Genomic DNA, 14461 nt, shown 5'->3' on the forward strand with positions numbered 1-14461 from the left:
TTTGGGGCTTGTTTTCATAGACCTGGTTGCTTATTTCTCTCAAATCTGGCAACAGAGTGGGCAGGGCGCAGTGTCTAATTGTAGCAGTAAGCTAACGAGTACTGACAAGCTTGATTTTGTTTTTGATCCAATGCTGCACAACTGAACTGATCCAATGCTGCTGTGAAGCTATATCCATGTTTAAATAAAAAAATAACCTTAAGGGACAACTTGAATGCTTTTTTTTCTCTTAATGCATTGCATAAAGATCGGATCGGGAAAAATCGGTATCGGCAAATTGTCAAAATCAAATGATCGGAATCGGACCGGGAGCAAAAAAAGGTGATCGGGACATCCCTAGTATATAAAGCAGTATTTTAAGTAAAATGACTAGTGCATTTTCTCTGTTGATGCAAAAAGACACATTCAATTATAACAGAGAGCACAGTGGATGTGGGCGTTGTACTGAACACATATTTGATTATTTAGCTCTCATTACAGAGGAAGCACTGCATGGCTGGGCATGAAAGCTGCAGAGGATAGGATTGACAGTCAAACAAAGCAGAAAAAGAGATGCATTTAATTTCCATTTGCTCCTAACCAAGAGCCCAAATCTGCCTTCGCCTGAACAGAGGAGAGGACGGATGATAAGAGGAAGAAGAGGAAGAAGAGCCTCCTTGGTTCTTTTCTGTATCCCTTTTTCCATCCAGCTCCTGTTCAGGTTATAAAAACACACAGAAGAGAACTCACTTCCTGTCCAGAGAGGTAGTAGGCGGCCAGCAGTCCTCCTATGAAACGAATGTTGACCTCAAACACAGACACCTCGGCATTCTGGGAAAACAAGAGCGGAGAGAAGAAAACTCAACAAGAATGAAACACATTTTTTTCTTAGTTTGTTATTTATGTTTTTATAAACTGTGTTGGGATCTTCAATGGGAAGTTTTATTTTTGCTCCATTTCTTACTAGTGTGTGTATCAAGTGGTTTCCACAACCATTACAAATAATCTGAGACTTAAAAGACAGGTTACTCAACAGTAATAAGAAGAATCAAACGTAATTGCACTGCTTTACAGCCTTATTAATAACAACACACATTGTTCCCGCAACACATCATTAAATATTATACGGGAAATGTAATTAAGAAACCTATGACCTTCTGTCCTCTTTAGTTTTAATTGTCAGCGATTCAGGGAAGTAAAAAGGGTTTGCCTTTTATATCAGACGTGCCTACAATTCAGGAAACCTCTGTAAGCACAGAAACAATATATTTATGCAACGTTATAACATAGATTTTCAAGGAGAATATCAGAGGTGTTATTACACTGACTACTAACATTTAGCGTTGATATCAAAAACGATTTTCTTTGTGTCGTTTTTTTATCCAGAATTCAATGCTGATTCACACTTAAAGGTCCCGTATTATACTGTTTTTCATCAATATATTATAGGTCTCAGATGTAGACAAACCATGTCTCTGAAGTGTTTGGCTCCAAACACCAAACAGATCATTGCAGCATTACCCATAATCCCCTCTGTTTCAGCCTTGTTTCAAACGTGCTGATTCTCTGTCTGTTACTTTAGATGAAAATAAGGAGCCCCTCCCCACGCCCCTCTGAGAGATATTTGGTTACAAAGAACACAATGGTGCTCTAGGAGGAGATACAGGTGATAAGGGGGGGGGGTTACCTTGGTTGGTGATTGGCTAATGGTTACACAAGCCAAAACATCGTTATGACATCATAAAGTGGACACAATCTGATCAGCTCATTTTCAGACAGGTTGTTATATAAATGGATCAGGAGAAAAAGAGAGAGAATCTTTGTTCCTGAAACTTTCAGAGTCTCTTTCCACAGAGGGAACACATGCTGATGTAGAGACATGAACAAGTGGATTTTGCATAATAGGTCCCCTTTAAGTCACATGTTCCATCACTGCGGAGCTAAGTAGGAGGTTCATGTGGAAAGCATTGAATCTCCAATTGAAATGAATGAAACCAAGTGAAACAATCATTGAGTCAACAGTTCTTTAACCTGCCTACAGTATGAATGTGTACTGGCACCTATTGAACGAGAGCCTTAAGAGTTTCCTTTAAAGCTTCGAAGCACTTTAAACTAAAGCCAGACATTTCAAGCAATTGAATCACGGGTGGATAAACACACACACTAGGTCTATGCATATTTCTTCCACTAATTAGGCCTGCAGTTGTCACCCTGGCTGTTACTCTGCAGCTTGGGGTGGACGGGGAGAAAGTATGCTGCTGCTCACCCTAGTTTTCTTGTTTACAAAAAGCACAGCCTAATTGGGACTCCTCTCAGCAGTCTGCGTGCTCAGGTCAGCATGCCTCCCTTTACTTTCCTTAAAAACACTAACAATTACTGCTTTAAGTGTTTTGGGCCACATCATAACTATTCTCTATAGTCAATACCCAGGTAATGCCGTAAGACTACACACATGCACACCTTGCAGACCATTACAATGTGACCATGCTCATATATTTTCACATGAGAAGTGAAAACACACAAGAGATGAGGAATTAACCTGCACTTCCCTCTAAAGGGCAGCGACATTACTTCGGTTCACAGTAAATGCACTCCACAGGGGACACAGAGGGGGAGAGGTGGAAGAAGATTGTCTGAATGTCTAAAAATGGGACTTATATATATATATATAGCACTGTCTGCTGCTGTAGGCTTATTCCACAAATCCACATATCCAAATATTTATAAATCATTACCGTAAACTGCATTGTGAGTTAGTGGGGTCTCCATTCGATCGGGAGATTACGGGTCTGATCCCAGCCCCTGCAGTCAACATGTTGATGTATCTTTGGGCAAGATAATTAACCCCGAGTTGCTCCCGATTGCCAACAGTGTGTGAATGTTAAAGTCCTTGATCAAAAGTGGCACAATGCTCTGTATGAATGGATAAATAATAACTTGTGAAGACTAGATAAAGCGCTTTGTAAATACAGTCCATGTACCACTGTATCACGTGCATACTTGTCAACTCTCCCGATTTTCGCGGGAGACTCCCGATTTCATTGCCCTCTCTCGGTTTCCTCCCGGGGTCATATTTCTCCCGATTTCTGACAAAATCAGATTTACACACGACTGTTTCCACTCGTACTTTAATACAGCTACACCATTGTTTGGTTTCCATGGTAACACGTCTCTTTAGTAGCGCGCTCAACTCAAAGTCTGAGAGGGTGAGGCAGATATTCACAGAAAACAGAACAAGAATCGACAACTACTCTACTCTCTGCTCACTCCTTTCCTGTAAAATACAGGTCCAGCCCACACATATGCTCCATCAAGGACGGTGCTACAGGCCGCAAGGCAGTGCACTTACAACTACAATAAGCATGTTAATGTTAATCTAACAGCTCCGGTGATCCACTAGCACCCCCCCCCCCCCCAATTTTGCATTTTGAAATGCTCCCGATTTCTGAGTCTAAAGGTTGGCAAGTATGATCACGTGCACTATTTGTTATTGCACCATTTTCCTGGTTATTTTCTTCATGTTTTAAGTGTAATGTAATGTTGCACTGTTACCAGTAACTACGCTGAAGATATGTATGTATATGTATATTTTAAGAAGTATATTTGACACACTGTTCTGTGTATCTTATGTAACCAGCTGAGGTGTCTGCAGTCTTGAGTCAGGAGCAGGTGTCCACAGACAATATTCATAACATGTTTCGCTGCTCAACCGTAACAGCCTTCAGTCTCGGGTCAGCGGAGGTACTGCCCTCCACTCTTAATACATCCTATAGGCTCTTTCTGCCTTATGCCTTTCTGCCAGTGTCTAAAGCCGTCATAAATTGTCCTTTAGCACAGGAAACAGACAACCATCCTCCGTCAGGACTATCGTTTCCACTGTGGACCACAGCCTTATGTCTAAGCGTGGTGTGAAGTGCATCATGTGGAGCTTTCTTCCTACATCTTATCTCAGTGAGTTGTTTAGATTTTGGCCTCATAGCTAGGGCTGATCAATTAAATCGTATTTTAATCGCAATTACGATTTTGGCTTGCAACGATTACGAAAACAACGTAATCGAAATAAAACGATTATTATTATTATTATTTTATTAATGGTTTTTCAGTTGAATTATACTTAAAGTTCAGGTTCATCAACTGTTAAAAACATACGGTTCAAATGTCTTTTTTCAATAAATAGATGTTTTCAAAGTAAATGGATAATCGTTTTTAATAATCGTGATATCAATTATTGACCCAAATAATCGAGATTATGATTTTTGCCGAGCAGCCCTACTCATAGCTGTAACAAATCTGATTCCCTCCTGAAACAAAGGGGACTGCATCAAAGTGGTTTGTGTCAGCTAAAGGAAGACATCAAGAGCGAAGAGCCACGTTGACCTTGAGATGAGATGATTTTGCACACTGAATGTGTCATGAAACACTCCCCTCAGATCCCATGTGTGCCGTTGTGCTGACAGAGGGACGGACCCTGACTGTAAAAGAGATGAGGTGAAGAATGGCTCTCATCTCAGCAGCTCCACCCACGCTCTTCTCTTTTTGAGTACACCCCACTTTGTCTGAGACCCCTGAGAGGGTATCTCGACCGCTCTTGCTTCTGTAACGAGGTTTTCCCACTGGTTTAAATGATCTGTCTTTTGTTTGTATTTGCTATAAGATCAAAACCGGTATGCATTTACCTTATAAATATTTTAAATTCTTTCTTCTAATTGAAACACTGAAGCAAATTTGTATATATACCATTAATAAAGTCTCAAAGGTTCTCAATTATTAATCCAGTATGCATTTTTTACGCTTCATTATAGCAAACAAATAATCGTTTTAAGTAGATAATGTTACATTTATTACAGAAATATATTTATGTAGCAGCAATGGACAGCTTTACAGCAACATTTGTCATTTAAAACATAACCCCATTTATTCAACTATAAGTGTTTGCAAACATACATTCCTTTAAAACAGGGGTGTCAAACTCAATTTCATGGCGGGCCACATTAGGCCGGTTGTAACTTTAAGACTATATAAATATACATATAAATATAATATATATTAAATAATGTATTATATTACAGTTCTGGTAATAACTTCTTAAATAACTACGTCTGAAAGCAGAAGTCTAGGGCAAATAATTGAAAGCAAATAATCAACAATTACACCAATTGTACTGTATATTATATCCTTTGCAAGCTCTTTTGGGCCACATAAAATGACGTCAAGGGCCGAATTTGGCCCGCGCGCCTTGAGTTTGACACCCCTGCTTTAAAATAATCGAATTAATGTGAAAAGTGAAAGAGCATGAGGAGGCAAAAAGCAAAAGTAGACGGGCTGCTAGTCATGGAGAGGATGATGTGTTGAGCTGAGTGATGACGGGATGGAGATGTCGTAAAGCTCACGGCCAGCTTTGTAGGCAGCTTCCATCCATCTAACTCCTGTCTGTCAGTCACACTCGTTAGCCGTTTACAGCTGTAGCTTAGGAACCCAGAACCAATAAAAAAGCTCTAATTCAAAAACGCCAGCAGGGAATACCGATGGGAAAGCGATGAATAACATAATGTAGGTTGTGCGACGGTGCATGAGAGCGGACCAAGAATAGAAGTTTAGATTAAAATAAATGGTTTTGTTCTGAAAGTACGAAATAGGACAGCAGACTCCTTCTATTCTCTTATGTTCTATCACAAGATACCGTAGCTCTTAATGACATACTGTATTTGCTCCCCCCTGAGAATCCACTTTACAACCTTTTCTATTAATAATATCCACCATTAATATCCACCAGTTCAACAGAATCTGTCAAAACATCTTTAAACATTTACTTTGTATGCAGGACGTGCTATGGATACTTCCTGTTTTTTATTCCACTCCACTGTCACTACTGTTAAAGTACCTTTTGGTGTCAGACTGTCAGGAATAATGTGGTTAACATATGGTAAAGTGTGGCTTAGTCTTTCAAGTTCTAGTTATTGATTGTGCTGATCTATCAAATAAAGCCTATCCTCTTTCAACTCACTACGACATGTGTGTGTACAGTAGATAATGTACACTTAATTACTCAATAGAAAAGAGCAATTTTGATAACCAACCAAACATGTTGATTTTGTTTTGAAGGTCACCTATTATGCAAAATCCAGTTGTTCATGTCTCTTCTACATCAACATGTGTCCCCTCTGTGTAAAGAGATTCTGAAAGTTTCAGGAACAAAGACCCCCTCTCTATTTGTCCTGATCCATTTATGTTAAAAACCTGTCTGAAAATGAGCTGATCAGAATTTGGCCACTTTATGATGTCATAACGATGTTTTGGCTTGAGTAACCACTAGCCAATCACCAACCAAGGTAACCCACCAACCAAGGTAACCCCCTAACCCCCCCCCCCCCCCTTATCACCTGAATCTCCTCCTAGAGCACCATTGTGTTCTGTTGAACCAAATATCTCTCAGAGGGGCGTGGGGAGGGGCTCCTTATTTTCATCTAAAGTAACAGACAGAGAATCAGCACTTTGGAAACAGGGCTGAAACAGAGGGGATTATGGGTAATGCTACAATGATCTGTTTGGTGTTTGGAGCCAATCACTTCAGAGACATGTTTTGTATATATCTGAGACCTATAATATATTGATGAAAAACAGTATAATAGGGGACCTTTAAAGAATACATATAAAAAAACTCTGACCTCATTGGCTGTGGTAAAAATATCAGATGTACCTTGGTACCCTCACACCACACAATGTAACTCCACCTTCGTTCCAACATTAATGAGACGCCTATTTCTCCTAATTCCGACTGTATGTCACGTAACAGTGAGAAACTTAAATACAAATATTAGTAGCGCTCTCAGCACTCTTGAATCATCCTTTATATCACCTTCATTTAGACGGTCGTAGAGAATGCTTGCAGCTTCTACACGCACTTGAACCTGCTTTCTTATACCCAGCAAAGAAGTTAAGGTACATTATATTAAAAAACTCAACATACATCCATCTTTGACTCAGCTGTATAAGTCCCTTCCCTTTCATACAGTGCACCTGGGCTGTATTTCCACTGCAGAAAAATATATTGTTCGACAAGGGCAACAAACATACATCTACAGTATATATGACATCCACTATTTCCTTTATTTGCTTTCCTTCACAGTGTGTGGTTTGTTTCTGTTTGTCCAAATATGAAGTGTAACACAAGGTGAGGCTCAAATATGTGATGGCAGTCCTTGAAGTTTGAAGGGAATCAAAAGGAAAACATGTCATCCACACAGCCTGAGAAAAAGGTGACAAGATGGAGGAACACAGAGCTGAGGAAGTCAATGTCGAACGTCTTCCTCCTTCAGCAGAAAGAAAGCTAAGGGGGATGTTGGAAAGGTTAGGAGAGGGGCCGTTAAATCAAGACAAAAAGGCTTGTCAACGTCATGACAAATTACAGCAGTATGTTATTCGTGAGGCCGATTATTTTCCTCTTATGTCTGAAAGAACACAATGTCACGATGTCGTTGAACTAATACAAACAATTTGAATAAGGAACTAATTTCTCCTCTCTGATTAAATCTAATCAAGCTTGGCTGGAACGTACTTTTTAACAGCTAGCGCTAATTTATCTCTCCATCCTTGAAAATCAAATACTCAATTTAACCAGGGTTATTAATGCTGCAGTTAACAGGGTGCATTAATGTGGTGGATCTTTGAACCTCACGCCGACACATCTCTCATGTGAGGGCCGGCTGCAGTGCGGGGGGCCCAGCAGGACACTGGAGACTCAAACAATGACTCACTGCTTGGCTCGACCTGACATGGCAGCTATTTAATCATTCATTAGTGGTGTGCCTGCTGGATGTGGGGCTGGCAGGTGGGGGATGCAGGGATGGTGTTACACACACATTTGTTGAAAGCATGCGAGAGCCATAACATTATGATTTTATGTCAAAAAGTAGAAAACATGCACTTTATTGCATTCATGTAAGATGGAGGCAAGTGAAGTTATGTCAAGACCTTTCACACAAACTTAGATGAGCTTATACTTCCTTACTGTAGGAAAGGTTTCACACAATCGCTTTAATAAATGTCATAAATGTCACTGTGTATTTATTTACTCCAAATTAGCTTAAATAATAATTACAGTTGCTTACTACTCTGATCTTGGTTTCTATTGGTTGTAGTAACATTTGAGCTCTGAGTCTTTATCATTGATTAGAAGTCAAAGGGGTCTAGGAAGACAAGTGGCATTTACTTAGTTTGTGCACATACAATTTTATTTTGCAGTGCGGAATTAATACAGACATTATAGGTGCTTCCACTTGGTTTTAAATCCAATAAATGTGGTTCGGATGCAGTTATCTTGGTTAACTGAAGGCTAGTTCATAAACATGCCTGCTTGCTGATGTAATATGTCTTGTCTCATCAGTCTCTGTTGGAGTAATATGTTCCTAGATCTTGGCAATTGAGATGAGTACAATGTTAACTTCAAGTCAAAAATACAATTATAAGCAGAAGGAATCACCATTGAAAGGAAGTGGTGACAGTGTCAACCTCTCAGTATTTAGACATGCCAATTTTAAGATATACCAAAGACGGTCCTGGTTGTAAAATACAGGTTAATAATGTAAAAAGGGGCCCGAACATCCTCAGCAGCAGTTAAGGGCAGTGTCACGTTAGACAACTAACCGTCACACATGCATGCATAGGAGAGTGATTAAACGTGACTAAGAGTGATGTTTTTAATCTCCGGCATGTAAACCCAGGACGTAGCCTTATTCCTTCCTCAGAGCTCTGAGCGGAGAGGCTGGGTGTGGCTGCAGACTCTGGGTTGAACACATCTTTGATTTTCACAGGAGCCAAGCTTAATAACACTTCTGCTGCCAATTATCCACCGAGCCACTGCGGGGTCCAAAAGTATTGCTACCTTGGAGCCAGGGTATTACCGGTTCTGTTAAAAGGCCTGAGCGGAAAGGTTAAGTAATGCCATGGCCGTACAGCTGAGATCAGCCCCAGCTAGCTTTACATTTCATGAATGTTACAGTAGGGGGAGGCTAATTCCTGAATCATTTGCCTAAAGCATGCATTCAGGTATAAAGGCATTAAAGCAGGCTGTTAATGAAAACATAGCGACACACCTCCCTCCTCCTCTCGCTGGTTAACAAGGGCTTCAAGTCTCATCCTCTCCCCCCCCCCCCTAATCTCCTCTCTCCATCCCCCTCCTGTGTAACCAGAGATGGTCTCCTTTTCTCTCTTCTTTCTAAATCTGAGTAATAATCAATTCACTCAACACATTTGCAATTTTGCCTTATTTTCTCATATTCATGTCTTTGTTATTACATTTGTAAAAACAACCTTTCTCATGAAGCGCAACTCTCACCTTGTTTTTTTTGAGGCAAGTGTTTTTTTTACCGGGGCTGCTCCAGAAGGTTTTTCGATATCATTGCCGTAGAAAACACACTTTAATTTGAACACTTTTTTTTTTAAAGAACCAACATGTTCCCATCATCAGGTGAATTTGTTGAATTTATTTTCTATCTGATATATTACATTTTTTGGGGGGTTTGATATCTACATGACTCGTAAAGCGAATTACCGGCGCTTTCTCTTTCTCATTACAACTCATTTCAAATGTATCACACACACTTACACACACACCATGGATGTATTTTAAGATTCATCGTGACTTCCTAAAGTGCACACAAGTTTCAGGTTCATTATAAGGGAAGATTTTTCCTGTTAACGATCAAGTTAGGAAGTTTTATGCAGTGTAAAGAATAAGTTCAGTTTCGTCATTATCCTTGCGCTGCTTTTTTTAAATATATATATTGTTTACTGGTAATGGCCTTTTTACGAGCTACTAGCAAAGGATTTGGGGTAAAGTGTGGTGAAAAGAAGGGAGTCAGATGAGGTTGTACAGTACACTTGGGTGGTGCAATAAATGTGCTTAATTACCACTAAACCCTTAGCACTTAAACAAGACTACACTAAATTGTTTCTTAATTAAAAGCACAAATGTATTGGCCTCAATATGTACGTTAAATGCCAAAAGTACTCATTTTGCAGAATGATATATATTAAATAGTTGAATTATAATTATTGATGCATTAATATGTTTATCACTTTTTGCAGCGGTGAAGCAATTAAAAAATATCGTATATACAGCAAGGTAGCTGTGGAATTTACCAAGGGATCAAGAACGTCTTATCTTTAGATAGAGATTTGTGCAGTGGTGTGATTTAAACCATCTTGTGCTGAATGTGAAGAAGACTGAGAAGATGGTGCGGGACCCAAAGGCAGTGGGTCCACACACTATCCAATCGAAAACTGTTGGAACCTGTAAATGTTACTAGCTATGTCCTGTAAACTGTAAATATGCTGTATGATGTCCTTTTTGTTTTTCTGCTATGTTTATATGTATTCATGTGGAACCTACTTGCAGCAGGTCACCCTTGAAAAAGAGATCAATGATCTCAATGGGATTCACCTGCATAAATAAAGGTTTGAAATGAAATGAAGTGGGTGACTTGATATGTGTATGTCTCTTAATGTCCACTATGTTTGTAGTTTGTATATGTACATGTATGCGGAACTGCAGGATGGGGTCCAGAACAAATTTCCTTACGGGGACAATAAAGTATATCGTATCTTAAAGAGGCCTTATGATCTCGAAATTGTCTCCAGTTCAAATTATTCCAACTTTGACCCTTTCAAAGCTCAACCAATCAGATAACACTGTTTGTCGCGGCACAAGCTAGCAGAGGCGGTAACCACAGAAACGAAAGACACAACTGGTTGTTTTCACCTCAAATTCGCAGCAATCAAAGACAAGATCACGTATCATGTGAATGCAGCAACACGTCACATAAAAGACGGGGACATGGCACTTCTGAGTAACCCGTCCTCTTCTGATAATAACACTGTACTGTATAGCACGTCTGGCTAAGACAATAAGTGATAACATAATAATAATAATAATAATAATAATAATAATAATAATAATAATAATAATAATAATAGAGCAGTGTTCAAAGGTTCCCTCTCTTTCTCCTCATCATATCTTCCTTCCCCATCTTTTATTTCTTCACGGCTGATCTTTCTTCGTCCATCTCTTTCCTGGTCCATCCATCCAAACCTCCTCAGTCTGTAATGAGTCTCCACAGGTCTTCCTTCCTTGTCGATGTCTCCTTCACACTTCTCTTGCTGTCTCCTCTGTTCTCTATCCTCCATCCAATCTAAGCCTCACTCTTCTCCTCTTCCTCTTCATCCACCAATCCCTCCCTGTACCCCTCTTTCTGCTGCTCTAGCAGAGTGATCCCGGGGTTAATTAGCCCTCCAAGTGTCACAATGTGAGATCCCCTCTGCCTACCTGCTTGCTGCCCTGTGATTGCCTCAGTGGGGGGAATAAAAAGCTTGAGGAGTCAGGCGTTGGAGCAGGCAGAGAGTAAGAGGAATAGAGGAGGCGGTGCAAGGAGGAAGCATGGTCAGAATAATGAAAGGGGGAATAAAGGAGGGCTGCTCGATTATTAAAAATCCTAATCTCGATTATTTGGGTCAATAATTTTAATTGCGATTATTAAATGCGATTATTCATTGACTTTGAAAAAATCAATTTATTGGAGAAAAAAATGTGAACAGTATGTTTTTAACAGTTGATTAGCCTGAACAAAAAAAAAAAGAACAAAAAAAAATAATAATAACAAAATAATCGTTTTATTTCGATTACCGTAATTTTCGGACTATAAGCCGCGCCTTTTTCCCATTTTTCGACGCTGCGGCTTATATAACGGTGCGGCTAATCTATGGATTTTTACAGCTAACTAGGGGACCTCCTAAATCTATGGATTTTACAGGTTACAGTCCACCACCTTTAACTCTATGGGCTCTATGGCCGGTCCGTGCCCCCCACCTTTAAGCGGCGCGCTCCAGCAGGAAAAGCTGGAGGCCAGAAAAAAGTGAGACAGGTAGCGCGCAAAAGTAAAAGTGGAACCGAGAGTGGTACGAGAGACAGAACGAGAGCAAGACAGACAGACATTACGAGAGCGAGACAGTTTGTCCCCGTACCACTGGTTGAAAACCACTGCTGTAGATCACTGCCGGTACGTGCGCTGGGAGCGCACCGTTTAAGTTTGAAAGTTGAAAAGTTTGTGTGTCTGAAACGCTATGTGATACAGTACAGTTTACACAGTACATGTTCTGTAGCTACTATTGCACTAAATGGTAACGCTTGAATACGTTATGCAGATATGCAACTGGTTTGTTGAAAGGTTAATAAATGGGAGCTTCCTCAAACAGCCATCTCTTTCCCGACAATCCCCTCTGTGCACGAACCCTTACATATGGTAATTAAACATTAAAACACCTGCGGCTTATAGTCCAGTGCGGCTTATATATCTACACATCATTCAATGTAGCTGCTGCGGCTTATATTCAGGTGCGCCTTATAGTCCAAAAATTACGGTACGTTGTTTTCGTAATCGTTGCCAGCCATAATCGTAATCGCGATTAAAATACGATTAATTGAGCAGCCCTAGATGACAGACAAGTTGGAATAGGGGAGCTGATAGAAAAGGAAATACAAGATAAGAGTAAATAGGAGAGGAGGATAGTAAGAGGAAAGAAGAGGGAGTGAGAAATATGTCCGAAGGATGGATAAATGTGAGTAAACCGATTGGACGATAGAAAGAAAGAATACATGGCAGTGGAGAAAGAGACAGAAAATGAAAGATACAAATTGGTATGAATTTAGGGAATGATGGATGAGTAAATAAAGACAGCTCGTGAAAGGAAGAAAGAAACAGTGAAGGGCAAGAAATAAATGAAAACGACCAAGAACTAAGAAGGGAATAAATAAAGCAAGTATAAAGGAAAAACTATGAGCATAGACGGAGGGTTGGAAGATAAAAAGAAGCAACAGGCATTGCAGAGGATGGATAGAGGGACAGATACAAGTGTCCAATGCAATAAAAGAAGAGCGGGAGATTGAAGGCAATAAAGCGGTAATTTCCAGAGACTACAAAGAGGTTATAGATGAAAGACAGGGGATGTGGGAATCAGCAGGAAACACAGTTGAAACATAACAGGAGGGGAAAGAGGGGGTGGGGTTGATCGACAGAAAGAAGGGAGGAGGTAATGACACATGGGGAGTGATTTAGAGAAATATATGTGGAGATGAGAAAATCTGATGGATAAGAGGGATGGAAAAGAAAGGAGGTTGTTAACGGAGATTTAGAGGAGGGAGGGGAATGGAGAGAAATAAGGATGAAGGATGACAGGAATGAGGAGGCCGTGTTATTTCTGTTTTCCATTGATAACAACCCTCTTGATTGTCTTGAGCAACAGCAGGTGTTCTAACCGTGAGGAAATATGCATATCTTTTATTATTTCTAATATTTGGGCACTCACCACTCCGAAGTCCAGATTCTGTTCGATCCACTCCTGGCCGTCCTTGAACTCGTCGTGCAGACCCATGATGTAGAGGCTGTCCAACGCGTCCACAATGGTCGCCCCCAGCTGGGAATTGCCTGCACGAGACACACGATAAAACAAATTGATTAATTTATCCAGTCATGCACTAACTAATATTCTTTATACAAAACCTTGGTCCTCTGGGAATTAGGAGTAGGGAAACTAATCTCAAAACACAATGGGTCTAATCGTGAGGGGGAAAGTAAGATTAATAAATGACTCTGATGAATTTTAATGTATTCAATTAAAACTTTTCTGCATGCAAACACATGAAGGAACCGCAAACTCCATGGAAACAGATGAAAATGGTGCTCAGGCAATCACTGAGGGAATCCATTCATGTGGCAAAATCAGGTTGAGTCCGATGAGTCTGGACATCTCTGGAGAGATTGGAGAAAGTGTTATCGAAATGGAAATATGAACCAAGCGCAAAAATGTTGTAAAGTCTAAATATGTAAGAAAGATATCATTCTGGATTAAAGGTCCCACGTCATGCTTTTCCGGTTATTACCCCTCCCCTTTGTTATGAAGGTTTTTCTGCATGTAAACGGTCTGCAGGGTCACAAACCCTCAAAGTACACCCTGTAGCGAGTAAAACTCTAACACAGAAGATACCTGTCTATGCTGCCCCTGAACGCCTCGTTGGACATTTCTCTTTTTCATTTTTTGCTTCCGGGAACCAAGTGACGTAACGACGACCCCATGGACCAATTGGACCAATCCGCGGAGCCGTTACGTTAAGTTCCTCACACGCACACACTCAATCTTTTCTCAGCTGCAGCTCCGCCGATTGTGATATGTGAGCACACACACACAAACTCCCAGCCAGGCTGCGGGTGTGTGTGTGTGTGTGTGTGTGTTCGGGCTGGTGTCGGGCTGGGTTTCGCTGTCTCGCAGACGGCCACTGAGCTCATAGGGGGGGCGGCAGGAGCTCCAACAAGCCGTGTAGGACAGAGAGTGAATACACATACTATACAGAGATGCTGTATGAGAAACCAATGTGAGTTTGAAAAATTGCACAATATAAATATATTCTAGTCGACCTCAACAATGGGATTAT

General features: G+C 40.4%; 1 protein-coding gene across 1 annotated transcript in view; it reads right to left on the reverse strand.

The window, feature by feature from the left end:
- Positions 1-14461, reverse strand: part of man1a2 (mannosidase, alpha, class 1A, member 2) — a 121382-nt gene that overhangs the window by 40380 nt on the left and 66541 nt on the right. The window contains exons 5-6 of the mRNA XM_079666137.1: positions 13339-13457; positions 730-810 (exon numbers count right to left, since the gene is read on the reverse strand). Of these exons, the coding sequence (XP_079522263.1) occupies positions 730-810; positions 13339-13457 (200 nt within the window). The remainder of the gene's footprint in view (positions 1-729; positions 811-13338; positions 13458-14461) is intronic.

The sequence above is a fragment of the Notothenia rossii genome, assembly GCF_949606895.1.
Source record: "Notothenia rossii genome assembly, chromosome: 2".
Taxonomy (NCBI): Eukaryota; Metazoa; Chordata; class Actinopteri; order Perciformes; family Nototheniidae; genus Notothenia; species Notothenia rossii.